General features: G+C 50.9%; 2 protein-coding genes across 4 annotated transcripts in view; one reads left to right on the top strand and one right to left on the bottom strand.

The window, feature by feature from the left end:
- Positions 1-8932: 8932 nt before the first annotated feature.
- Positions 8933-24595, bottom strand: PFAS (phosphoribosylformylglycinamidine synthase). The gene is made up of 28 exons (XM_008581710.1): positions 24487-24595; positions 21203-21362; positions 20981-21116; positions 20436-20541; positions 19901-20090; positions 19675-19780; positions 19219-19359; positions 18977-19101; positions 18692-18820; positions 17996-18127; positions 17707-17835; positions 15488-15561; positions 15227-15383; positions 14853-14914; positions 14543-14704; positions 14133-14258; positions 13888-14019; positions 13363-13593; positions 12899-13079; positions 12730-12813; positions 12364-12519; positions 12022-12141; positions 11532-11677; positions 11208-11415; positions 10961-11052; positions 10760-10874; positions 9837-10157; positions 8933-9743 (listed from the first exon to the last, which is right to left on the bottom strand). Exons 2-28 carry the CDS (start codon positions 21342-21344, stop codon positions 9433-9435), a joined length of 4014 nt encoding a protein of 1337 aa, XP_008579932.1. The 5' UTR covers positions 21345-21362; positions 24487-24595; the 3' UTR covers positions 8933-9432.
- A 190-nt stretch (positions 24596-24785) lies between these two features.
- The window catches only part of CTC1 (CTS telomere maintenance complex component 1), a 21384-nt gene continuing 19331 nt past the window's right edge, over positions 24786-26838 (top strand). For all 3 annotated transcript variants that reach the window (XM_008581709.1, XM_008581708.1, XM_008581707.1), the window contains exon 1: positions 24786-24843. In XM_008581709.1, the coding sequence (XP_008579931.1) occupies positions 24811-24843 (33 nt within the window). In that variant the 5' untranslated portion in view covers positions 24786-24810. The remainder of the gene's footprint in view (positions 24844-26838) is intronic.

Genomic DNA, 26838 nt, shown 5'->3' with positions numbered 1-26838 from the left:
TGGCCTGTCCTAAGTTGGGGGGGGGGGGGGGGGGGGGGTCTCTTCAAAGCTCTTTAGAATCCTATGGGGAGGGGGAGGCAGGGAGAGGAGGGGTTTCCTCTGTCTACAACCCAGGCCAGGATCCCTGTGTCTTGAAGCCACTGAGGGCTAGGGTTAGGGTTAGGGTTAGGGTTAGCCTTCCCTTGGAGACTCTCAGAAGGTGCCATTCCTCTTGGGAGTTCATGGGGTTCCAGCCTCCAAAACGCTTTTTTTATCTGCTTTATTCAGCCAAGGCCATTTCCTTGTAACTTTTCACAGGCAAGGTGTTTGGGAGTGGGAGAGCTGTCTGTACTGTGTTGGAAAAGGATCTAGGTGACAGAGGAGTTTGCCTCGGGGTAAAGATGGGGCAGCAGAGCTAGGGCTTGGTGGTGAAGGAAGAGAACAGGCTGACTCCCTAGTCCCTTCCATGCCTTGTACACCCTCCCAGAGGGCATGTGAGGATACCCCAGTGACACAGGCAGTGAGAAGCTACTCAACTGGTTAGACTGTTCGGTTAGTGGTGGCCAATTCCTTTTCTGCTTCCTCTTTTTCTGCCAACCCCTTAGATGTTGGGCTACCAGGCCCTGCACACTCCCCTTAGATAACCTTACTCATCTACATACCAGTGCCTCCCAAATCTCCGTCTCCATCCCAGATCTCTTCAGACTGCCTCCTAGATACCTTTACTAGCATGTCCCACCAACACCACATGGAAAATTTTCCTGAAGCCCGAGACAAGATGCCAAGACCCGGGCCCTACCGCAGCAACCCTCAGGTTTCCACCATCTGGCTGTTTGCTGCCCCCAAGTGTCCAAAGACAGACTGAAGATTTCTTTGTTTTCTGCCACCGCAGGGTCTTGAATACAGCAGGTGCTGGAGAAATACAGCTAGCGGAAGCCCAGGACTCTGATGGCCCAGCTGCTAGGGGAGACATCCCTCCCACCAGCTCACAATTGCCTCATGCCCACCTCCTTCCTCTCCAGTCTCTTCCTCTTGCCCATGCCCCTGGTTTGGGCTGGGGAAGCCCAGCGAGGAGCTGGCCTGTTGGAGAGCTGAGGGTGCCTGGCTGGGAGCCTCTGGAGAACGCAGCCCCCACCAGGGGGGCCCCTCTGGCCCCCCTTGCCCACACTCCTCCCTCTGTGCCCAGCCCCTGCCTGCTGCCTCCCTGTCACCCCTGCCAGTAGTGCTCCTTCCAGCAACCAGGCAGGGACTGAAGGTGACAGGAATGCATATGCTCAATTCTGTGCTGTCTTTTTCTGTAAAATTGAAGGGCCCTACTGGCTCTCAGACAGGTGTTAAATTATGAAAGAAAAGAGTCTTGGGCCAGCCCGGTGGCGCACTGCTGCAGTGCGCCGCTTGGGAGCACGGCGGCACTCCCGCCGAGGGTTCGGATCCCACATACAGACCGGTTCCCGCTCACTGGCTGAGCGAGGGGCGGCTGCAACACCGAGGGTTGTGATCCCGTTGCCGGTCCCGGTCTGGTACGGGCGCGACACTGAGGGTTGCGATCCGTTGCCGGACACGAAAAAAGACAAAAAGGAAAAAAAAAAAAAGAAAAGAGTCTTAACTTGGTTCTCCCTGTCTCTCTACCTCCACCCCAGTGTCGGTCCAGTGTCCTTCATTTGACCCAATAACAAGAACCTGTAGGGAGGAGCGGTAGGGGGAGAGAACTTATAACTTTGAATGACTAGAAAATGAGGAAAAAGAGGAGACACTTGAGAGGACATGCAAAGCCCACAAACTTAGTCCACTAAGAACACTCTTCTATTACGGGAAAAAAGGTGTCAGCCTTTATTAATTTTAACATTCATATTTGTTTGTTTGTTTAACATATATTTATTAAGCACCTAGTAGGTGCCTGGCACTGTGCTAGGTGTTAGGATATAGCAGAGAGTAAAAGTGGGGTTCCTGGTTTCATGGAGTTTATACTCTCCTGCGGAGACAGATCTTTGATCAAAGAAACATAGTTCAGTGTAAGACTGCAAAGGTAAAAAATAAAATACAGCAATGTCTTTGGCTGACAAGGGAGGGTGTGGTGCTACTGTAAGATCACCTGTTTCTAACAAAGATTTGACCAGCAAGCTGCTGGCCGAGATGAGACCCAAAGGAGGTCAGGAATTGATTATTAGGTTAGCATGTTGTTGTAAATCAATTTTTAGACCTTAGTTATGGAGAGCTGAGGTCATCTCACCCCTCAGTTTGTGGCACATTATCATTGAAGGTCCAGTTGAGCGCTTTGTTATTAACTTCTATCTCTGTTTCTTATTCCCATTCTGTTTCCCCCACAGGTTGGCAATGATAAATTTATAATGAGACAACCTGCCCTGTTGTCTGGCTTTCTCTGAGAAAGCTCTTGGGTTGGGATTTTGCCAAATGGGTCTGGTGAAAACTTATTGGATTAAGTTAAAGAGTATACTGGAAGGAGGACAAGGAGAGAAGAAAAAAGAAAAGGAGAGATGGATTGGGGGAAAGTAGTTATTGGACCAGAGGTCCTGATGGCTTTGAAATGTTTGAGTACTGTAGATAAAGAAGCAAGATGGAAGGGAGGGAGGTTATGGCCAGAGGTAGAGTGCTTGAGTAAATGAGTTTTGAGGTGGAGATCTGGGTGGTTACAAAATCCAAGGTGAGGTGGTTGGCTGAGGTGGAATGGAGGTCACTGGAGAAAAGTTCAGGGTGTCAGATGGTTATTGACAAGGATCATGAAAGGGACGTAGGTGGAGAGCAAGACTGGGAGTCAGTGACTAATGCCCTTGAAGAATGAGGGGAAGTTAGGAATGACTGAATAGGATAAGAACACATGCTGGCCTGTTAGCTCATAAAACCAAGGCCAAGAGTTTGGATCCCCTTACCAGCCGCCAATAAATAAATAAATTAAATTAATAAATAAATAGATAGATAGATAGATAGATAGATACATACATACATACCACAGGCATAGCCTCAGGAATCCTTGTAGGCAAAATAAAAGTGCTATTACAGCCTGTCCAAGGTTCATGTGACAGTACTCAGTGTTAAGAAACTTAGTCTCCTCCTATCTTGTTACTCTGCATGGCACCAATTTCCAAAGCTACTTCATGATCCAATGTAGCTGCCAAATTCTAGCCATCATGTCTGCATTCCAGACAGCAGGAAACAAGAATGGATGAAAAGCATACACCCTTCCTTTAAGAATACTTGGAAATTGTATACATTGTTTTCTTTCCCATTAGCTAGAATTTAGTCATAGCTGGAAGAGAAGCTAGATGTCATCTTTATTTTGAGCAGCTACAATGCCAGCTAAAATATTGGAGAGTTCTATTTCTAGAGGGGGGAATCAGATTTGGAGACCAGTTGGCAGCCTCTTCCATGGGGTGTGATGGGGAAGTCAATGGAACACAAAGAAGGGGGTGAAGGTGATATAGTAGTATAGCATGAGCTTAAAGTGGGCATGATTTTCTTTGGAAGGGGTGGAGAATGGTCTGGCGGTGGTACAGGAAGGACCCCGACTCCAACTCCCCAACCCGAGGAAAGTGAGCTACATAGATAGGGCTTAAGAATAAAAGCCACCACTTACAGGGGCTGCAGACATGGCTTTCAGAGGATAGCTTGTTTTCCATGAAGGCCAAGGACGGGCAGAGAAGAGCCAGCCTGTTAGGTTCTTGGGAGGAGTGGGGAGAGATAGGAGCTAGGTCAGGGGTCAGCAAGGACAGCGTTGTATGGCTATCCGCTGAAAACAGGGATGAGAAGCTGAGAGGACTTGGTCTTGACAGCCTCTGAGGAGAGTGGGCCTTGCTTGGCCATGGTGATCCAAACCAGAAACTACTCCACCTCCAAAATCCATGAGTTTACCTCTCACATCATTCTACTTTTGCATCAAGCACTGAGTAAACTTGAAATCTAAGCCTTAGTATCAGCCCCAAAACTGTACATTTGAGGTTTTTTTCTACCCCCCCAGCTGAAAATAAACCTCTCTATACATTTGAGATTGTAACTTTGAAACACAAGGTGCTTCAAAAAGTTTGTTAAAGAATGGCATTAAAAGATAATATGAATCCTTCCATGTACTTTTTGAATATATATTCCTCCCCAGCTGATGCCGTGAGGGAAGGTTCAGACATCAAAACGTGATCCTTGGCGCGGCCTTCACGTGCCTGCAGCACCCGTGCTTGGGTCTGGCTGTGGCCGAGCTGGGCAGCAGTGTACCCCTGCTGGTGGCGTGGCTCGCCCGGCGTCCTGGCAGGCAGAAGAGTCGCGGCTCCACGCCCAGGACTTGCCCCGCCTGGACCTCCAAGACGACGCGGACCTGGACATCACTGTTTGAAGTAAGTTAACTAGGCCCATCATGTAAGATGAGTGAAAGAATAATTCATCCGGATGGTCTGCTCCACCTTCTGACAAAATTAAGCTCAGGGGAAGAGGAGGAGAGACGTACAGAGTGCATGAAGGCGGGAGAAGCAACATGAGAGAAAGAAAAACCCCTCCAACTGTTTCTAGCCAGGGCCACTTCCAGGCTGGAGCTGCTGAGCACACGGAGCTGGCAAAAGCCGCAGCTGGATTGCTTGGAGGCTGCAGGGGAGAAGAGGGTCTGGGTGCCCCCCAGGCCAGAAAGACCACTAACAGGGTTCCCATGGACCCACACAGAGCAGGGAGCCACAACAACTGAGAAAAGGAGCAGGTTAGAGGCCAGTGAGTCATCACAAGGGACTGGCGCAGCCCACCCCATGGGAAGTGTTCAGAGCACGGGTGGAGGGGGAAGATGGTCCCACTGGAGGAACACTGGGGAACAGCAAGGACAGCTGATCTGTCCCTCAATCAGCTCAGGACCACTCAGTGGGAGGACACCGGTCAGGAATATAGAACTGCAGAGAGTGCAGTTTGCTGAAAAGACTCAGGCCCAGACGAGAGTTTCTACACAAGCCAGGTGCACCAGATCTCACAAGAAACAGAAGTACCTATAAAGTCAACCATAAAAACTTGAGCTGCACAAAAAGCCTTCCCTAGGAACCAGCAGCAAAGCAGTGATTTAGCTCAACCACAGAGCTCAAGTGCTGGTCCCCACAGGAAGTTTCCCCATTTTAGAAGTAAGCAAAGGACAACAAATTAGTTCTAGTGCAGAGTTTAAGTGGTGGGAACAGCAAATAATCCAACACAGAAATGAAAGAAAAAACAAAATATCCACAGACCAGAGACAAAGTTTGATATTAACTAGTAAAGGTCTCACATCACCAAAAAACACCTATAAAACTTAGAAGGACTGGAAGTCCCCTGGGCTATCAAGCCAGGGAGGGGATAGGGCTGGAGGCCTCAGCCATGTCCCCTACACCCAAAACCAGTCCCAAGGGTGGGGGTCTGAGGGCCTTGACCACACACCCCCCACACCTGCAACCAGCCCAGTGACGACCACCGAGCCCCTGCAAGAAGTGCCCCAGGCTCCCGAGCTGGGGTGGTGGGGGCAAGGGCTTCAGTCACACCCCGCTGACATCTGCACCCAACCTAGCAATGACCAAGCCACCACTGAAAGCCCCCTGGTCTCCCCTGAAGGAATGAGGGGGTGTCACAGGCCTCAACCCTGCCCCCCCCCTTCCTATTTCTCTGTTGGGAAAATAGAATAATTTAATCAGGCCCCCTTGCCTCCGGGCAGGTCGGGGGTGGTGCGGCATTCTTTGTGGGCAGGTTGTGTGTGGGTGGAGTTTGTGCTCCTGTATGGCGCCACCACCTTGGCTGGAGTTTACTGCCTTGGGCGGCCACCGCCACAAGCAGCCATGCTTTCCAAACTATGGCTTCCAAGGACCTGTTTGCCGGTTGCCTAACTCATAGACCTGCGTATAAAGGGTCTGGTGACCCAGTCTGGAACGGGCTTGAGGGATCTGTGAGCTCCAGACCCAGCCCTCGCTCGACAATTGGCCCAATTGGCAGGACTACCGGCAGGTAAAAGAGCCCAACAACTGGCGTAGTCATGTAGCTTTACATTCTCCCACCTATTTCCTTCTCCTTTCCCCTCTTCCCCTCCCCCCCAACTGCTCTGCAACATCATAGAATGTAAAAAAAAAAAAGTAATAATATTAATAAATAAATGAACTGAAAAAAATAAAATGATCCTTACTAGTCCCACACTGCTCCGGGTAGGTCACTTTGTAAGGCAATGAGAAAAAGATCTGAGTGTTATTTCTCCTATCCCCATAATTTAACGTGTTTCATTATTATTAATCTCTTCTTAGGGTGGCTACTCCCTACCAGGAACAAGTGTGCTCAGACTCTCTCCTTTCCCTCCAGGCCCTGATGCCCTCAGGGATCTGAGATTCCAGTCTCCATTCTCAGCGAAAACTCCTTTAGAATGTCCAACTTCTTCATGACTGTTGGACAGCTCGTCAGTTGGCCCTCTAGGGAGGGGGGAAATTCAGCAAAGTACCTTTTTTTTTTCTTCCAGACCAACCCTGAGATTCAATAGCACCTCCCGCCCCCCTTTCTTTTTACAAAGGCAAAATTAAGGTTAACTGAATTACCTTGGATCATGCAGCTTGTAAGATGCTCAACTTTTTAGGGGGCCAACTGACTTGAGTTGTCCAAGTCATGAGGATGTGACCTCTGTACACATCCCTGTGAGCAAAGGAAGAAATGGATAATGTAAGACAGCTGTCAGCAGGAAACCTGGACAATGCTGCTTCCAGAAAATGTGACTACAAGATGGGGGGCTGGGGGAAGCCAGTGGAGCATGGGTGAATGTGACCTCCTGGCTGTCCCTGAAACCTGTGTGACCCCAGGCAATTTAGTTAACCTTAATTTTGCCTTTGTAAAAAAACAGGGGGGAGGTGGTAGTGGTGCTGTCAAGTACCTTGCTATTGAATTTCAGGGTTGTTCTGAAAAATTAAAAATAAAAAAGGTAACTTGCTGAATTTTTGTGAGAATTCAGATAAATATAAAATGCTTAGCACTTGCATGGCTTGTTGTAGGTGCTACATACAGCTATTACTTTAAATTTTATTAGACCATAAACTTCCTGGGAGCAGTGACACTGCCTGGCTGTGAGAAATGCCCTCACCCGTCCAGTGTCAAAGGATGCACACGGAGACACGAGGTACAGTGAAGCAAGACTTCAATTACAGCCTTATAAGTTTCAGGTGTCTGAAGGGCAGGCACACGGGAAAGGGCTATAGCAAGTTATTTATTCCCTAGTATGTAAGTCCCTCCCCCCACTTCCTCATTGGCTGAGTACTATGGGGTACACAATCTTCCCGAACGATGCCTAAAACTTATTACCCCTTTGGAAGGAATTCCTTTGTCTGGGGGCTCAGGACAAGCCCATGAAAAACGCCCGCTAAAGCCTTGTGAAAGGAGAAACACCAGGGAATGAAGAAAACATTGGGGGCTAGTAACTAATTGCCATCTCAAGGAGAGCTCTATCTGTTCAGTGACCCTCTGGGAATGGGCTGGACCAGTCAGACAACTTTTGGGCTGGGCCTGAGTCAGTTAAAATACCCTCAGATAAGTTATTTCTGTAAATGAATCAGATTATTTTCTTACACTGGCACAGTAGCTCATCAATGGACATTAATGGAATGAATGAAGCAGTAGTATTCGAATATACTAAGGGCTTGGTTCTGGGGATGAGGGTACCCACTACTTCTGTCAGAAGTGAATCAGGAATACAAAGTTCAGAGGCCAGCACCCAGGGCCGGCCTGGTGGCGCACTGCTACAGTGCGCCGCTTGGGAAGCGCAGCAGCGCTCCCGCCAAGGGTTCGGATCCCACATACAGACCAGTTCCCGCTCACTGGCTGAGCGAGGAGTGGGAGCAACGCCGAGGGTTGCGATCCCGTTGCCGGTCCCGGTCCGGTAGGGGCGCGACACTGAGGGTTGCGATCCGTTGCCGGTCACGAAAAAAGACAAAAAAAAGACAGAGGCCAGCACCCGCCTAGCCCTGAGACACAGCCAGAAACCCTGTCAGAGCAACCGTTCCTTGCATTTAGCACAGTGCAGCATTTTAAGAGGAATACAAAACGTTTCTGCTGTTTTTCAGATGAGAACAATGAAATCTTGAGCTGATTTGCACTTTTGTATATGCAGCCCCATCCCCTAAACCCCAATGATAAGGGGGCATAAAATATTCCTCACAGCCCAGGGGCTAAATGAGGCAGGATGTGATGATCGCTGGGTGGATGAAGCAAAGCGGGACCAATGCATCCCCCTCCCCCCACCCCATGCACCCTAACTTTCCACCGTAGGCTTTTTTTTTTTCCTTTTTGTCTTTTTTCGTGACCGGCAATGGATCGCAACCGGCAATGGATCGCAACCCTCAGTGTCACGCCCGTACCGGACCGGGACCGGCAACGGGATCACAACCCTCGGTGTTGCTCCCGCACCTTGCTCAGCCAGTGAGCGGCCGGTCTGTATGTGGGATCCAAACCCTCGGCGGGAGCGCCACCGTGCTTCCCAAGCGGCGCACTGTAGCAGTGCGCCACCGGGCCGGCCCCAATAAGTTTTTTTTTTTTTTTGTCTTTTTCCGTGTCCGGCAACGGATCTCAACCCTCAGTGTCGCCCCCGTACTGGACCGGGACCGGCAACCGGGATCGCAGCCCTCGGCGCTGCCCCCGCGCCCCGCTCAGCCAGTGAGCGGGAACCGGTCTGTATGTGGGATCCGAACCCTCGGCGGGAGCGCCGCCGCGCTTCCCAAGCGGCGCACTATAGCAGTGCGCCACCAGGCCGGCCATACTGTAGGCTCTTTCCTCTGAATCACGTGCTACTTCTTGGGCTCCAGGAAGGGCAAACCGTATTAGAGCAGAACTGAAAACAGATCCAGCATCATAAGGCAAAAGCAGGATAATTATCAAATCAGCTGATTTTTTTTTTTTGGCATTTTGTCCTTGTCTGTCCAAGATACGTCTGGAAAAATATGGAGTGCTAAGTGCAAGATCACTGAGGAAGGAGATGCTAACCAGGTAAAGGAAGAAAAGATTTTATTAGCAAGTGGCAAGTGGACCTGCTGGGCTGAGCCTAAAAATGGTGTCAGCCCCGAGAGGCAGTTGGGTGTCTTCTTTTATATGGTTAAGATTGGCATCTGACCTAGCCTAGGAAGATGGTCACAATGTTCCACTCTGGATACAGCCTGTTCATGGGAACAGAGACATGGGGAGACAGAAACCTTGGGCTAGCCAGGGGAAGCAATTACCATGTTACACTCTGGGCACAGCTTGCTCAACCTGTCTAGGAACAGAGACTTACCAATATAGAAACTAAGAGGAATGAAATTTAGAGAGAGAAAACCGAAGGGTAGGGGCTTTCTAAAAGTCAGGTTTTCAGTTCCAGGGACCTAACACTAACGGTCATACAGCAAAAAAATAAGAATATAAAAAATATGGAGTGCTCCTGAACACGATGGGGGACAGGGTAGCAGACACTCAGGATGAGCCATGAGGCCCAGGTGAGCCTCCCTGGCCTGCTTAGCAGCCTCCTTCCAGAGTCCAGTTTCGGGCATTAATGAAGAGCTGGAGCCAGGGGGAGGTGGTCAGAGTGTCAAATGGAGGGGGTCGCCATGCCCACTGCCAAGGCCTCACGACCCGCTCAGGGTGAGGCATGAGAGCCAGGTGGCGGCCATCTGGGGAGCAGACACCAGCCACACCCCCTGGGGACCCATTAGGATTCAGGGGGTACTGTTCTGTGGGGTTCCCGTCATCATCTGCCCAGTGCAGAGGGGCCAAGCCCCTGGCCTCGATCAGGGCTTGGAGTTCCGGAGAAGAAAATGCCATGTAACCTGGGATGGAAGAAGAGAAGTGAAAGCCAGTTCCTCTGGGCCCTCCACCATCCCCCGCCCTCAGGCTCTCCCCCCTGCCTGGCCGGGCCTGACCTTCCCCATGGGCGCTCCACACTGGCAGCACGGCGCCCTCCATCCCTCGCAGCATCAGGGCTGGCCCGGGCCCCACGCGCACACTGGCCCAGCGAGACTCAAAACGGCCAGACACATTGTGGCGTAGCAGGAGGCCAGGCTGGGCTGGCCAGGAGTCAAGGTCCATCTCCCCTGCTTCATTGGGGTCACTTCCCACCCAGCCCAGCAGAGCCAGCAGCTGACAGCCGTTACACACGCCCAGGCTGAAGGTATCTGGCCGTTTCCGGAAGCGCCTGAGCTCGGTCCTGGCCTGTGGATGAAAGTTCACAGCAGCCGCCCACCCTAGGAGGGAACAGGAAAGTTGGAGTGAGACGTGGAAGGCCTCAGAAAAGGGGAAGCTAGGAATGAAGGGGGACAGCTATCTTCCATCCCAGTAAGAACTGCTACTCTCCCCAAAAGACCCCCTCAGCAAGCTTGGGGAAGGAACAGGTCTATCAGCTTAAATCAGAGGTCGCAAACCCCTGAGCCAGAGATACAGTCCATGATTTTTTACTGGCCAGCAGAACATTTTCAGAAGTTCTTATTTTGTTGCTTAACATTTAAAAATAAGAGTTCTATAAAAATCTGAATTTTGGCTTCTCTTAAAAAACAGAAAGATCTGGCCCTGTGAGCCATCTTTCTAATAGGACAATCTGCTAGAGCTGAGTAGCAGCTGCCCCTTTAGATAAGACATGTGCCCTCTAGGTTGGGCCAGCCCCACTGAGCCCCCTGCCTCTTTTAAGTTACTATAGGCCTTCTGCTGGCCTCTGACTCACAGCCAACGTGCCCACTATCCCCTGGCTTCATGGAGGTAAAAGGCCAATCCTCAGCTCAGGGAGAGGGGGCTAGAGGCACCTCTTTGAGAACATGTGGGGAAGAGAGTGGGCAGAAGCCTGCACACCAACCTTTGGCAGAGCCCAGGACATCCGCATAGCTGAAACCGCCCACAAAGGCCACACCGCGGAATGTGTCCAGTCCAATTGCCCCAGAGCAGAGGTCCTGCATGGTCACATCCCATACCTGGCAGGATGGGGATGGGGAGTGTTGGAGGACACACAGCCTGAGGCTGGCTCATCAACCCCAGCTCTGCCAGCCACCCTGCTCACCTCAAACCCAGCCAGGTGGAAGGCATCAGCCATCTCCCGGTCTCCATTACTGCCCTCCTCTCGCAAGATGGCGACTCGGGGGGTAGGACCTCCTGTGGGGAGAAAGAGTGTCTCTGGGGTGGAGGGTTACCTCCCCATCCCAACTCCCCAGACACCTTTTTCAGGGCAGGCCCAGGCATCCAGGCCTGGGGTTCCACTCCCCGGCCCATGACCCCAGGAAGCCAACCCTGTGCACACACTGCCTCACCAGGCTCCCGGGGCACAGAGGCTTTGGGAAAGGTTGGGGGCAGGCAGTAGCTGGGCCCTGTCCGCTCCCTCAGGCCCTGTTCCTCCTCTGCCACACAGCATGGCTCTGCCTGCAGCTGGTCCAGCTGGAAACTTGTTTCCTCCCAGAGGGCTCGCAGCTGCCCAACAGGCTCCTCCAGAACCACAGCTCCATTCACAGATACTCGGACCTAGGGAGAGGGGCTGATCTATCAAGGGCTAGGGGAAAGGATGGCCCCTCCATGGCTGGCAGAGAGGTGCAGCACAACCTCCCCACTCCAATCCGCTCTTTTCCTCACTTCCTCACCATGGCGTGGGGCCCGGCATCGCCTGTGCGGCCCAGCTCCAGGCAGTGGAGGCCAGCCCCCAGGTAACGCTTCAGCACCTGGGCCAGGTCTGGCTCCTGCACCTCTACCACCAGACCTGGCTCCTCAGCGAACAGTACAGGCAGAGCTGGGAGAGCAACGGGGGGAGTCAGGGCAGTTAGGGTGCTTCCAGGGACTCAGAGGGCAGGTCAGGGAGGCTGAGGGAGTAGAGGCAGGGATCAGTGTGGGGAGAGGGCTGGGAAGGGGGGAATCAAGGACACTGCATCAGGGACCATGGGACATCTCAGTGGAGTGCAGTTGGGAACAAGGTGGGTGCCATCTGGTTCAGCTGTCAGAGAAGACAGCACAGAATAGACAGTTGGGGAAGACTAGGGAAAAAGGGGCAGGGGACACTCCATTCTTTAACAGGAGATGGGGTCTGCAGGGTGGAGAAGGCAGCCCAGGCCTGAATCTAGACCCTAGGTTCCTCACCATTGATCCCAGGGGCAGGCACGTCCACCTCTATCCCACAATTCCCAGCAAAGGCCATCTCTAACAGGCAGGTGACGAGACCTCCATCACTGACATCATGGCCTGAGCAAAGGAGGTGGTCTGGAGGAAGGAGAAAAATGCTCAGCAACCTCAGTGCCTGAATCTGATGGCTCCACCCTCCCTTCTGGAGAATGGGTCGAGAGGACGTGTGAGAAAGTGGGCACACAGAGAGCAAGGGGGAAAGGCCTCTGAGTTCCTCCTGTGCCACACTCACATGATCAGCTGGACGCCTGCTGCGGGCCAGGCACCACATGCACCCCCCACCCCCAGGGCCTTACTCACCTTTCAGCAGCCCCTGGGTGATGCTGAAGGCACGCACCAAGTTCTCAGGAAGGTCCAGGTTGGGAGGCTGCTCCCCCAGCTGAGAGAAGCACTGGGCCAGAGCTGTGCCCCCCAGCCGGTGCTGCCCAGGGCTTAGAGGCACATACAGCAGGTGGCCTGGGGAGATGGGAGGCATGAGGGGAGATGGGCAGCTCAGGAGGACTCCTCCCCAAAGTGCTCACAGCACTGCTGTTCCCATACCACCAGTCCCAGAAAGCACCACAGCCCAGTGACGAGATGAGGGGCTCCAGTCCTCACAATGCAGACCCCGAACCAAGGACCAAGCTCAGAACACACAATGCAGCGAGGATGGAGACAAACCCATACCTCTCCCTCCAGGATGCTTGAGGTCTGGGGTCACAGTGGCTGTGATGTCTGGACAGACAGCATAGGCTGAGATGACCAGCGACCCTGCCGAGTGAGTGGGAGTAAGAAAGAGGGAGACGCCAGCCCAGCCCTGCAGTTCCTCCTGCTTCCTGGGGCCCCCAGACCTCACCAGGAGCCTTCACAGTCTCAGTGCCAACCCGGGCAGCCATGCTGAGGGAGTCCTTGCCACCGTCCACTGCCACTCCCAGGGCTGCCATCACTGCCACCATAGCCTCACAGGCATCGGCCAGAGCTGCGCCCTCCCCTGGGAGCTTGGCTGCCCACATCCAGTTCCCGCTGCACTTCACGTCCTAGGAGTGGTGGGGACGTGGTATTAAAGGGGAAGAGAGATGGGGCCAGAGCTGCGCCCTCCCCTGGGAGCTTGGCTGCCCACATCCAGTTCCCGCTGCACTTCACATCCTAGGAGTGGTGGGGACGTGGTATTAAAGGGGAAGAGAGATGGGGAGAGTCCGGGTGTGCAGAAGGAATGGGAGGATACGAGCATGGAATAAAGAACAAGAAGATAAGTGAGCGGGGGTGTGGAAGGGTCCCAAAGGCCTGGGGCTCCAGGGCAGAAGCTGTGGGGGAGCTCACCCGGAGGTCGGTGACCAGAGCAAACACCAAGTTGGTGAGGGCTTCAGCCACAGCCAGCCGGGCGGCAACCTTGGGGTCCAGCAGGCTCTTGATTGGCTGCTCTCCCAGGGCCGTGGCGGCCCCTATGAGCTCCTGATGACTCAGTGCCACAACCGCTACATCTGCCAGAGGAGTCTGCAGGGGCCCAACACACTGCTGCTGGGCCACCAGGCCGCCCACGGAGCGGTCCACCTGCAGAACCAAGCAGGGTTAGCAAGAGAGCAAGGGACTGAGAGAGCACGTGCTCCTCCACTCCCCCCACAGGTACATGGGGTGGCAGGAGGCCTTGCTCTCCCCCAACACATGAGCAAGAGCTCCACTCAGAGGGTGGGCAGCAGAGACCAGGCCATCAGGTGGCTGACTGCTTCTTCCTCCCAGGATCTGGTGAACCCCCACAGCAGTCCCCAAGAGCGGGAACCAGTAGTGGGTGAATGGAGGGAAGGATACAGAGGGCTGAAAGGGACAGAGCGGGGGTGCGGGGAGGACCTTGTTGGTGAGGTAGCGCTTGCTGGCCACGGCAGGCAGCCGCAGAACCCGCTCCAGAGCCTGGCTCACGCTCAGCCCTGGGGGCAAGGCCAGAGGCTGCAGCAAAGGGGGAGCCCTCTGAAGGAAGAACTCCTGCAATACAGATGACAACAAGGAAGTGTGAGCATCTGGGGGAGGCTGGTAAAGGGGGATGTGGAGAGGAAGACCACAGGAGAGACACACCTCCCACTGCCACGCCCACATACCTTCCGAGGCATCTTGCCCAGCACCCAGTAGAGCTCCAGGTCCACAGGGGTTGGGGGAGGCACTGGGGGGTCAACCCCCCGGCCATTTCTTCCCATAGGACACGCCCGATCATCCACCAGAACTATCTATAGACCACAAGGACACCACCAAGAAGGAACGAGACTATGAACACCCACAAGGAGTGCTCCTAGAAATCAGGCAGAAGTGCTCTGTCCACCCCTTGTCTGGCTTCCCCTATTGAGACCCTGCTCCTCCCCGCCTCCTACATCCTGTTCCCCACACCTTATTTACCACCCCCCCACCCCCCATCCTCCTCTCCTCCCTCTCCCTCAACAGTTCTCTCTCCAGCCCGTACCCAGGCAGCTGAAGGCTGCCCAGTGTCTGCTCCCCACTCCCTGGGCCAACTCACTCTCCCGTCTCCAGTGATGGTGCCCACAAAGGAAGCCGGGCAGCGTTCCCGGGCACTGACTTGACTCAGGAAGTCCCGGTGGGGTGGCCTCAGCAGAAGTGCATTTGACTCCTGGTACTCGGCCCCCCAGATTTCCAGGGCATTCAGGGTTGGGTCCCCCAGCTGCACAGCCACGATGGGGAGGAAAGAGAAGGGTCAGTGGGCACTCCCAAGTCTCCTGTTGTCTCTAGGAATGTGGGGAAGATGGGAGGAGGCCAGCTAGGGCAAGCAGGGGAGGGGAAACAGTCAGACTTCAGGGAACGAGGCCCACCTGGAAGCGGCTAGCATAAATGATGGCTCCAGCTGGGTCACTCAGCTCCTTTAGGACGTTTCCTGATGACAGGATTGTGAGGTGGCAATCTGGTCATGGTCAACTCCAGGCGAACTAAGGGCAGTCTACGGCCTCCAAAGGAGCCCCTAATTCTGTGTGTCCCTGCGTCAGTTGCTGCTGCACCCTTACTCTCCACCATCCCACGGCAGCAGGCTTCTACCCTCTCCAACCCTGAGGCTGTCCAGAATGTACAGGGGGTGAAGAATGGGACCCCAAGCTGGGCGGTTGGTTGCATATCCTCGATGCCTCTCCCTAAAGCAAACCTGGCAGGAGACCAGGTAGGCCCCATCCTTTGTCCCAACCTCCTCTCTCACCATTGCCACCAGAGCCCTGGTCATGGAGACTGCAGATGGGGTTGCCCCCCGGGGCCTCCACACAAGCCCGGATCACACGGTTCATCTTCTGCTCCATCTCTGGGTCACCCCGCTGCACAGCCCCAAAGTCCAGGTCACTAGCGTTGTCTCCCTGCACCTGGGGAAACATATGGCTCAGGGAGGCTGGGAGTTCCCATACCCCACTCGCATACAGGACCCAGCAACAACATGGAGTCTGCACCTTTAGCTACTCTCACTCACCTGCACGGACGAAGCAGCTCCGCCCCCAACTCCAATCCTATAGACAGGACCCCCGACCTTTACCACCTCCATGCCTGAGAGGAAGGAGGGCAGAATCTGAACATTGGAAAAGTCAACAGAACAGGCCTCTAGAGCAAGGCAGGGTGAAGATAAAGGAAGCTGGTATTAGGGGAATAGGGGCCTTAACACTCCACTGAGGTGATGGCAAGGTAAAATGGTACAACCTCTACGGAGAACAATTTGGCAATATCAGTGAAAATTACAAACGTACATATTCTTTGCTGGGTAAATACATTTCAAGGAATATATCCTACAGATTTATTTGCAAAGCTACAAAATCACCTATGGACAAGATTAGATGTAACTTTTTTTGTATTAGCAAAGAGAAAATAATCTAAACACTAACAACAGAGAACTGATTAAATAAATTATTGTATGTCCGTACAATGAAACACTAAGCTACCAAAAAAGAGAACTGCATACGAATGTAGGGAAGTACAGTCATCCCTCAGTGTCCATGGGGCACTGGTTTCAGGACCCTGCTCGAGTACCAAAATCTGTACAGACGTGCAGACTTATACACTAAGAACTACAAAACATCTTAGAAGACCTAAACAGAAAAAGATCCCATATTCATAGGATAAAGGACTTAATATTGTTAACATAGCAATACTCCCCAACTCTTACAACCAAACAAAAGACAAATCACCCAGTTAAAAAACGGGCAAAGAATAAATATTTCTCCAAAAAAGATACACAAATGGCCAACAAGCATATTTGAAAAGATGCTCAACATCATTAGTCATTAGGGGAATGCAAATCAAAACCACAATGAGATACCTCTTCACACCCACTATGATGCCTGTAATCAAAAGGACAGATATTTCTAGCTATTATATCTACCAAAAAAAAAAAAAAATGAGGACAGATAATAAGAAGTATTGTCAAAGACTGTGGAGAAATTGGAACCCTCGTACACTGCTGGAAGGAATGCAGAACAGTACTCCCGCTTCAGAAAACAGTCTGGACATTTCTCAAAAAGTTGAACATAGTTACCATGTGACATAGCAATTCCACTCCTAGTTAAATACCCAAGAGAAGTGAGAACACATGTGCATAAAAAAATATGTACACAAACAGTCATAGCAGCACTATTCCTAATAGCTAAAAAGTAGAAACAATCCAAATGTCTATCAACTGAGGGATAAACAAAATGTGACATATCTATAAAACAGATTATTCAGCCATAAAAAGGAATAAAGTACCAATACATGCTACAACATAAATGAACCTTGAAAATACTATGCTAAGTGAAAGAAGATCGACACAAAAGGCCACATATTGCATGATTCCGTTTTATGAAATGTCCAGAGTAGGCAAATCTATAGAATCATAAAGTAGATTTGTGGTTGCTAGAGGCTGGGGGATGAGATGGGGAGTGATTGCTAATGGGTATACAGCTTCTTCCTGGGATGATGACAATGTTCTGGAATCAGTGGTGATCGATGCACAACTTTGTGAATATGGTAAAAACCAATGACTTGTACTTTGAAAGGGTGAACTTTATGGGACATGAATTACAACTCAATAAAGTGCTTATTAAAAAAAAGAAGCATGTACATTATGCCATGTGTTTTAAAAAAGGGGCAAATATACATATGGATCTGTTTATCTATGCAGGAAATACCTCTGGTAGGATACAAAAGCAACCTAATAACATTGGTTGTCTCTCAGGAGGGAAACTAAACAGCTGGGGACCAGGGGGAGAGTTCTTACTTTATAACCTTTCCAGCCTTTTCAATTTTGAACCATGGGATTGGGTCACCTATTCAATAAATGGGACCTGGCCTTTATCTTGATTCTACCACAACACCTAGGAGTGCCAAGCATGCAAGGGGCACTCAGTAAATGTCTGCTTGATTGAACTGAGCTAGCAGATAAAAACCCCTGGCACACAGCAGGTACTGAATAAATACTGACTACTTTGATTTAGCAGGTTGTGACCAAGCAGCACAGGGCTAGGGAGAAGGGGACCCCTGCCATGCACAAATAAACTAGGAGGGGACAGAGGCAATGAAGACTGAGATTGCCCCACTGACATAAAGCCCATTCCTGCCTTGAAAACTAACCATTGAAGTGTCCCCTAAATCCCCTCCCTGCAGCTGCCCCATGCTGAGGTGAAAGCTGGCTGGATCCAGAGAAAGGTAGCTGGCTCTCACCTGGCTCTGGGGGCTCCTTGCTCACATGCTCAGCTTCCATGGATCCAATGCCCCCACTAAACATGATGGGCTTGATCCACTCACGCCGCTGGCCATCCGGGAGCTGGAGGCCAAAGGAGCGGGCAAAGCCTAGAGTGTGTACATCAGAGGGAGAGGGGACAAGGACCAGTTATCTGGTCTCCCCAGCACTTGCCCAATACCACAACCCTGAGTTGCATACCCCACCCACAACACCCCACCCCACCCCCAGGACTAGATGCTCATTATCCCTCCACAACCCCTGCCTCACCAGCCAGCACTGGCTCCCCAAACTTGTTGCCGTAGTCAGAAGCCCCATTACTGGCTTCAATAGCAACCTCCAGGGGCCGGGCAAGGTTCCCAGGATACTGGAAGCTTGGATCCTCCCAGGGCAGACTGTAACCTGAGAGGGAAGGAGAAAATTGAATGGACTGTAAAGGCAGAAGACAGAGGAGCTAGTGTCCTTCAGGGAGTCTGAGCCACCAAGGACCACCGGCATGGTTGGAGGTTCCACTTTAGGAAGGTGTAGAACCAGCAATAAAGCACTGGTCTAGGGCTGGCCAGTGGCTCACTTGGGACAGCATGGTGCTGATAACACCGAGGTGAAGGGCTCAGATGCCTGTACTGGCCAGCTGTCAGGAAATAAAAAGCACTGGTCTTGCTCTCCACCTCCCACATCAGCCTTCTCTCTCATACTCATGATCAAACATCTCAAGGTTTTCTAAGAAACTGGATTTTGGGGGCAGGTGGTGATCATAAGACCAAGCCAGTGTCGTGTTTTCTGGCTGAGTGGATGTTAGTATCTAAAGAAAATTGAGGTTCTGCAAAGCCAGTGGCAACCTCGGTCTCCCCCAGCCTATATTCCTTATGAACATCATGGTCTGTGAAAGGCCAGCTATTCTAGAGCCCTCCCTCCCAAGGAAAGGAATCTGGAAGGGAAGGTGGGTAGAGAGGAAGGAGATGGAACCTGGGATGTGCAGGTTTCCAAAGCAGTAGCCAGCAGTGCCAGCCACCACATGGGCCCCGCGGCCTGTGCACTGGATATCTCGGATCCGGCCCCCTGTGCCTGTGGTTGCACCGCTGAAGGGGGCCACTCCTGCAAAGAGAGAGAGGGGGAGGAATGAGTACCACAGAGACAAACCCCATCTCTGACTATCCCCATTAAAAATAAGGACAATCAGCTTCAAATTGTTTCTCCCAGGCCTCACCCTTCTCTCTGATCTCACCTATCCCTCCCAGGGACCCAGCTCACCTGTGGGGAAGTTGTGGGTCTCTGCTGTGAAGACAACATGTCTGAGCCCCTCCTGTTGCCGGAAGCAGCTTGGCTGTGTGGGGTCCACAGGCTGTAGGAATCGGACTTCCTTTCCCTGGATCGCACTGTGGACACATCCATTCTGGATCCTGCTTCCTTTCTGGGATCTGTGCCAACCCAACCAGGGCCTGGGACCTCCCCTCCCCCAGGCCCAAGGACCCCCAGCCTAGGGCACCACTTACCTGCTGTTGTCACAGAACTTGAGGATATTGTTGGGGTTCGAGGATGCCTGGGTGCTCATGATGGACTCAAAGAGTGAGTGTGCCAGCTTCTGCCCATCCACATGGAGTTGGCCCTTGAAGAACCAGTGTCGGCTGTGCTCGCTGCAGTGGGTGATGTGGGGAGGGGAAGGCAGGGTGGAAACAGGGTCATTTCTCAGAGCCATGTCTTCTCACCAGCATTTAACAGAAGAGTTACAGCCAATCCATACTTAGATTCTGTCATTATGGATTATCCAGAGCCAAAGTGAAGATAAAACCAAGATTTGAATGTAGACTCCTGTATGCATGGGGGAGCCCAGGCCCCCAAAGAGGCTCAGGGAGGCCTCTAAGCCAAGGGAAAGCCACGAGGGCAAGTCCCTGTGGTCTTCCCTTCCAACCTCCCGGGCCGAGATATCAGGAATGCCCACTTCTCCCCACCTATTAGACTGAGCCAAGTCAAAGGCCTCCACAGTGCTGGGGTTCCGCTGCAGCTCCTGGAAGCGCTTGGTGTAGAAATCCAGGTCCCAGGAGTCTAGGGCCAGACCTAGGAGACAAACCCTGGAAAAGCTGACTGTGGAACTCAGGCTGCTATGTTCCAGGGCTCGACACCCCTACTGGCCCATCCCAGGCCCTCACTCTCCTCCCTCCAGGGACCCCTGCTCACCTAGATCCCGATTGGCCTTCTCTAGGGCAAGCCGGCCCTCGGTCAGTATGTTGATAGGGCCATTGAGTGGGGCTGGGATGTTCTCAGAGGAGAAGCTCTGTATAGGATGAGGGAAGTGCTGCTCCGTCATCCGGTCATGCAGTGCAGCCAGAGCGATGGCTTCCACCCCAGCCGAAGCGGGCTGGGCAAACTAGGGGTAGAGACACACACAGAGGGCAAGAAGAGAAGAGTTAAAGAATAGGGAGAAAAGAAATTGTCCACCCTCGGCCCTCTAAGCCATGCAGGGCCAGTCCACTGCCACCCCACACACCATCTTTGTTCAGATGCCAGGCATGAGTCTGTGCCAGGATGCACAGATTAGTAAGGGGAGCACAGGCTGAATTTCTGCCCCATTCACTCCTCAATCAGGTACCCTCAGGCAGTAAAGTACCTCTGCAACCATACAGGGCAGGCCTAAAGCCAGGAGCTCTTCCCCCTGCTTCTCCTGTTATTTCCCCACAGTTTAGGATCTCCTCCTGATTCTCTAATGTCTCACCGAGAGCCGGTAGCGCCGGGTAATCTCTACACGATCCACAACCCCTAGTCCAGCAGCCTGGCACACTGACACGATGTTGGTGGATGTTGGGGTGGAGAAGTTCAGCCTGAGGAGTGGGCCAGATGGTTAGGACACGAGAGCCCCCAGCAGGCTTCAGCCAAGAAGGTGGCTCCTGCCCACTGCTGTCCCATCACCACTGGCTTCCAGCCTCAGACCAGGCACCAAGAAACCTGCTTTCAAAGGTCACTCAAATCAAACCATAAATATCCTTCTAGCACCAAAACTGCTCTGATTTTAATTTCACAGAACACAGCTGTTTTACATCCAGAACATTCCTGGGAGCTGGTTCAGTCTTGGCATCTACCCAAATGGGAAGCATGTGCATGGCTTCCTAGACAGGGAGTAGGATGGAATGAAGGAAAAACAAATCTCCAAAGGACCACAAGAGGAAGTAGAGGCATAGAACTGGAAGGGGTGGTAGTGTGTTCGAGAAGAAACATGTGCCTTGAAACAGGGAACAAGTTGCTGCAGGATGAGACACTTACCTGGGCCCGACCTCCAGCAGCAGGTCACTGGAGCCAGGAAGGAGCCAGGACTCCTGAGCAACATCGTCCAGCAACAAAGGGCAGCCAAATAGCCACATCAGCTTCTTCATCTCCTCAGCACTTGGAAGGGCCTCAGCTGCAGGGAGACAGGGCAGGGACAGCTTGAGACATTGTTCCTGGCACTGGGACACGTCCCCCAAGAATCCAATACCCGGGCCCAACCTGTCCAATTCACATTGTAGCACAGCTCAGTCTCAACACCCTGCAGCTCTGGCAACTTCCCTTGCAGTTTCCTTTGAGTGTGTCCAGAGGCTGCCCCCTCATGGCCAGAGGGACGAACGTAGAAATGAAGGACCGGGGACATCTCTGCAGGTGTCCCTTGCTGGAGAGAGGAGTTAGATTCCTAAAAAATAGCATTAACTATAAAGCATATCTGTTAAACTGATTTCAAGTTTCAAGGACAGTTGAGGCACTAGGGATGGGGTAGAGAAAAGTAATAGGAGCATTCTGAGAAACAAGGCAACCTGAAAAATGAAACTTTGGAGATTTAGTAATATGGGACGGGGGTGTACGGGTACATCCTTGACACGTTCCCAGAGCACCTGCACTTTGCTGGGCCCCAGTTAAGGTCTTAGGAACATGGTGTGAACAAGGCAGAAAACGTTTCTCCCCTTACAGAGCTTACATTTTATTGAGGGAGACAGGCAAGTACCCAAACATTTCCAGTCCAGTATGGTTAAGGCGAAGGGACTATAAGTACCAACCAGCACTTAGGAGTCAGGAAAGACTTTCAAGAGCTAGCTCTCTTTCCATCATGTGAAGATACAAGAAGTCAGTTGTCTGCAACCCAAAATGGAGCACTCACCAGAACCCAACCATTGCTGGCACCCTGATCTTGGACTTCCAGCCTCCAGAACTCTGAGAAATAAATTTCTGCTGATTATAAGCCACCCAGTCTATGTTTAGCATACTTTGTTATAGCAGCCTCAACTAAGACAGCACTTAAGCTTAAACCTGGAGGATGAGCTGATGAAGTAAAATGACAGTTCCTTCACTTCAGTGCTTTCAAAATACTATGTCCCTGCTCAAGGTAAATGCAAAGCCTTTAGCCTGACATTCAAAAGCTCTCCACTTCTATCCCCAACTACCCTTCTAATTTCTTTTTTTTTTTTTTTTCCTTTTTGTCTTTTTTTTCGTGACCGGCAACGGATCGCAACCCTCAGTGTTGCACCCGCACCTCGCTCAGCGCTCAGCCAGTGAGCGGCTGGTCTGTATGTGGGATCCGAACCCTCGGCGGGAGCGCCGCTGCCGCGCTCCCAAGCGGCGCACTGTAGCACTGCGCCACCGGGCCGGCCCTACCTTTCTAATTTCTGATCCCACTGTTTCTCAGCAGGACCTTGGCTTTGCTCACCAAACCCTGCCTGGTCTCCAGTTTTCCTTTACTCCTGTCCTAGAATGCCTATACCTACCCCCAACCAAGGCCTCCCAATTCTTCAGTATGAGCACAGATCTCACCAACAGCACTTGGGACAACTCCCTCCTCAGCAGAGCTGAAAACAGATCTGCACTGTTCATCCAGCCATGATCACACATACAGGGCTCACAGATGTAGACTTTCTTCCCAAGGAAGCAGGAGGGAAGTGCTGTGGATTGACTGAATTGTGTCCCCCAAATTTAATCCCCTCTGTAACTGTTGAGGGTGGGAAATCCTATTATGACAACTGAAAGGTGAGGCCTTGAAGAGGTGATTAAGTTGTAGGACCATGCCATAGTGAATGGTTTAAAAATGTGGTCACGGACATCGATTGCAGGGCTTTAAAGAGAGTGAATGAGGAGATTGGTCTCTGCTCTGTCTGCTCTGGCATTTCTGCAGTGTGATATCCTGCCATCACTGTCACCACCACCAAGACCCTCACTAGATGTGTTCCCTGGACCATCAGCCTCTGAAACTGTAAGCAATAAATTTTATCTTCTTTATAAATTACCCAGTTCTGTATATTTTGTTATAAGCAACAGAAATGGACTAACACATGAAGGAAGTTCACTGCCTCACATCCCCAGTGGGATGACTCACTAACATCTCAAACTTAACTTATTCAAAATTGAATTCCTTGACTACTCTGTCCAGGTCACCAAGGATCGTGATGTTGCCATTCCAGACGTCACTTCACTGTTCTTATCTTACTTGAACTCACAGTAGCATTTGACTTATTCATTCCCTACTTCTTGAAACATCTTCCTCTCTTGGATTCAATGACACCATTCTCCCCTGATATTCTTCCGACCTTCTGGTTGCTCCTTCTCAGTTACCTGTGCTGGCTCCTACTCTTCTGCTCAGCCTCTAACTATTGGGTGCCCATGGTTCTGTCCTTCTTTCATTTCTCTCTACACACTCTTAAGTGACCTCATTCAATCCTGTAGCTCTAAATATCGCTTAGTAGATCGAACCGATAAAATTGCTAGCATTAAATGATTTCTTGGCTAAAAACAGTAATTTCACATGGTTCAAGCTGATATTTGCCAATGGATTCTATAACTTTACTCAATGTTCACTCTCCCTGAAACTTTAGACTAGTACATTCAAATGCTTACATCACATCTCCAAATAGATGTCCCATAAACATAGAGAATAGCCTGTTATGGCCAAAACAAGATTTTTGATTTATCATTTTGACACACTTGCTGTTCCCTTAGTCTTCCCCATCTTAGTAAACATTACCATCATCCAGGCAGTTGCATAAGCCAAAAACACAGGAGGGAACCTTAATTCTTCTTTCTTTCAGTCTCTCTATACCCAATCCATCAGCAAATCTATTTCCAAACAAATCCGAAATCTCTTGTCTTTTCATCTCTACTACCTCACTCTGATACAAGCAACCATCATCACTCATCTGGACTAATGCATTAGCCTTCTGACCAGTCCTGCACAGCCACAATTCATTCATCACATGTCAGGAGAAAGGAGATCATGGCTTCTCACCACACATGGTATAAAATCCCAACTGAGTACCCTGGCACACCTGGTCTGGCCACTCTCTGGCCTACCTCACCAACCCTATTTCACACCATTCTCTCTCATTCACAATGCACCAAGCACATTAGCTTCTTTTCTCTTCCTCTAACTTGCCAACCTCAGTCCTGGAAGGCATTTTTTTCACCCTGATATTTGCAAGTCTAGCTCTTTCTTGTTATTTAGATTTCAGTGAAATTCATCTTCTTGGAAAGGCTTTATTTGACTAGCCATTCTTAAGTAGCTACTACTAGACGACCCTATTTTAATTCTTATATAGTACTTATCACTATTTGATATTTTCATTTGTTTTTCGTTCTATATCCCCCACTAGAATAAAATCTCTGTGGTCATTGGCTGTAGCTGCTTCATCTCCGCGGAATTACCAAGGCTTAGAAGTGGGGATACCGAAGCGGCTTGGATCAGGCCTGGGTTGGGCGACGAAGGGCTACACCTGACAGTGGAGTCCGGGACTGCACGCGGTAGCCATACTCACTTGCGAGCGTCTCTTGCGTCCTAGAGCTCTCCTCGTGGCCGCGGGAAAATTCGTGGGCGGGGTCGCTGACGGGCTTGCCTCTCGGTTCTTGGGGAGTGACTTACGTCCCACAATTCAGTCTTGAATTAACGTTTGTGAAAATGCGTCCAATTTCACGTCCCTGCGGAGACAGTTCAGCAAATAATTACATCAGCCAATGAAGGCCATAACACAAGTACAAATGATGTGCCCGGGCTACTTTAAGGAGGAGCGCGCCCGCCGGTGACGTCACCCAGCGGCGCTCTCCCGCGCACGCGCACCTGCGGGACGGGTCCTCGGCCCACCATGGCGGTTTACGGCGCTCGAGCTTCTGCTGCTGTGAGTGCTGCTTTCCTACCCCTGCTCTTCTCTTGTCGGTAGCAGGTTTTCTTCCTTCTCTTGTTCCCTGCGTCTTGTCTCTCTGACCTCTCCGGCCGCGCCAGGGCCAGGGATGAGGGGACTGTGAGGTTGCTGTTACCTCTCTTACTGGTGATGCGCACATTTCCATTCCTTCATGCGGCGCCCCCGTGAGTCTTAAACACGTCTCGGTCCACTCTCTAGGGTTTCACCCAGTGGGAAACCAGGAGCAGGTTAATTGGGCAACCGTGGAGCTGTGGGTTCCTGGAGGAGACGCCTGACACAGCTGTAGGGAAAAAGGACAACTGATAGTAAGGAAAAGCTTGTGGGACCCGATGTGCGTGTAGGAGTTAGCAAGGCCAAAGGCGCTGAAAGAGGTTTCAAGGCGGAAGCAAACACACGTTCAAAGATAAGAGACAGAGCAGGTGTCTTTGAAAAACTCAAATAGTTCAATTAGATGGTGGTGGAGGGGCCAGATCTGGCAGTCTTGTAAGTCTTGCTTAGCAGCGACTTTATCCTGATAATTGGGAGTCGTTGGCGGGTTTTAAGTGGAAGAGTGATTGGATAGATTTAGGTTTTAGTTTAATGACGTATCAGTGGGGAGAGTGGACTGGAGAGTACCAGTTAGAAGGCTATGGTTGAAATGCACTGATAGAGGATGGTGATCCCAATCATGACAGCAATGTTGAGGTTCCAGAGGTGAAGGCAGAATAAAAAGATATTAAGGAGGTGGAATCTAAAGGGCTAGGTCTTGTGTAGGGAAAGGAAGGCATTAAGGAGGACATCCAGGTTCCAGGGCAGAGCAACTATTTGGTTTAGGGTGATATTTGCTAAATTAGTGAACATAGCACTAGAAGAGTGCTAGAAGAGGAGTGGGTTTTGTGAAAAGTTCAGTGTTGGGCATGCGTGCCACCGGTAGGTTGGCCATGGAGAATATGGCAGGCAGATAGATAGGACTAAAGCTTAGGAGAGAGATCTCAGCTAAAGTAGAGATCTAGGGACAGTTATCACCCCTCAGTGGCTGTTATAGCACATGCAGTGGACAAGGTCATTGAGAGAGAAGTGTATAGTGTTCTTAAACTTTAGCCTGCGTCAGTATTAATCTGGGGGGCTTATTTAAAATACAGACCCCTGCCCCCTCCCCATGCTAATTCAGTAGATGAGATCCATGAATTTGCCTTTTAAACAAAACTTAAGTGATTTCATTTTGAGGCAGTGGTATCACTTTGAAAAATAATGGTATTCAGTGCATCAAGCAATGAGCAGGCCATCGGAGGAATAGGAACTAAAGAAGACCAAGAGAGGAAGACAAAAAGTGTGAGAATCTGGGCTTTGATTGTGTTGGTGGGGCAGCTCTGAATGATTATCTGGTCCAGTGTCCACAGCTCTGACCATGAATGAGAGTATTTGGTTGAGATGGGGTGAAGGTCAGTGTTAGGGCTGTCTACAAGGCTGCTGAAGTCATCTAGAACTTGAAGTCTGGTTTTTCAAGCTGCTAAAGATTTGCTGAATGTGGAAGATTGACCAGAAGGTTAATAGAGGAGCCTTGGAGTACCAGGGATGGAGCTGTAATGGTTTAGAAATAACATTGAAGATCATGAAGGATAAAGGTCCTACTCGTAAGTACTGTTAAACTCTGTTACAGTTTTTAAATAAAGCTGTCTAGCCCTGGGAGTTGGCCAAGCTAGTTCCCTTTCCTAAAGTTATCTATATGTAATGGCAACTGTGTGTCTAGAACCTGTGTCAAGTATCTAAGTGATGGTCTGTGCCCTCCTTACGAAGCCCACACATCTTAGTTGAACAGGAAACATATCCAATGGGATCATATCTTGTGTATATTTAGTTTATGAGAACTCAAATGCATATACTTGAATAGAAAAAAAAAAGAAAATGATGAAAAGGACATAGGCATAGTATAATTTTTTTTTTTTTTTTTTAAAGATGACCAGTAAGGGGATCTTAACCCTTGACTTGGTG

Source organism: Galeopterus variegatus, unplaced genomic scaffold (genome assembly GCF_000696425.1).
Source record: "Galeopterus variegatus unplaced genomic scaffold, G_variegatus-3.0.2 Scaffold2442, whole genome shotgun sequence".
NCBI lineage: Eukaryota > Metazoa > Chordata > Mammalia > Dermoptera > Cynocephalidae > Galeopterus > Galeopterus variegatus.
This window is presented reverse-complemented; position numbering and strand designations above follow the sequence as displayed.

What these genes read in the sequence shown, in the direction of transcription:
- PFAS (XM_008581710.1), bottom strand. Translation starts at nt 21,344, where the DNA reads ATGTCCCCGGTCCTTCATTTCTACGTTCGTCCCTCTGGCCATGAGGGG. An exon ending in TGGGCAAGATGCCTCGGAAG is followed by an intron (nt 14,020 to 14,132) that starts GTATGTGGGCGT and finishes TCTGTATTGCAG; the next exon opens with GAGTTCTTCCTTCAGAGGGC. An exon ending in TCCACCTGGCTGGGTTTGAG is followed by an intron (nt 10,875 to 10,960) that starts GTGAGCAGGGTG and finishes CCATCCTGCCAG; the next exon opens with GTATGGGATGTGACCATGCA.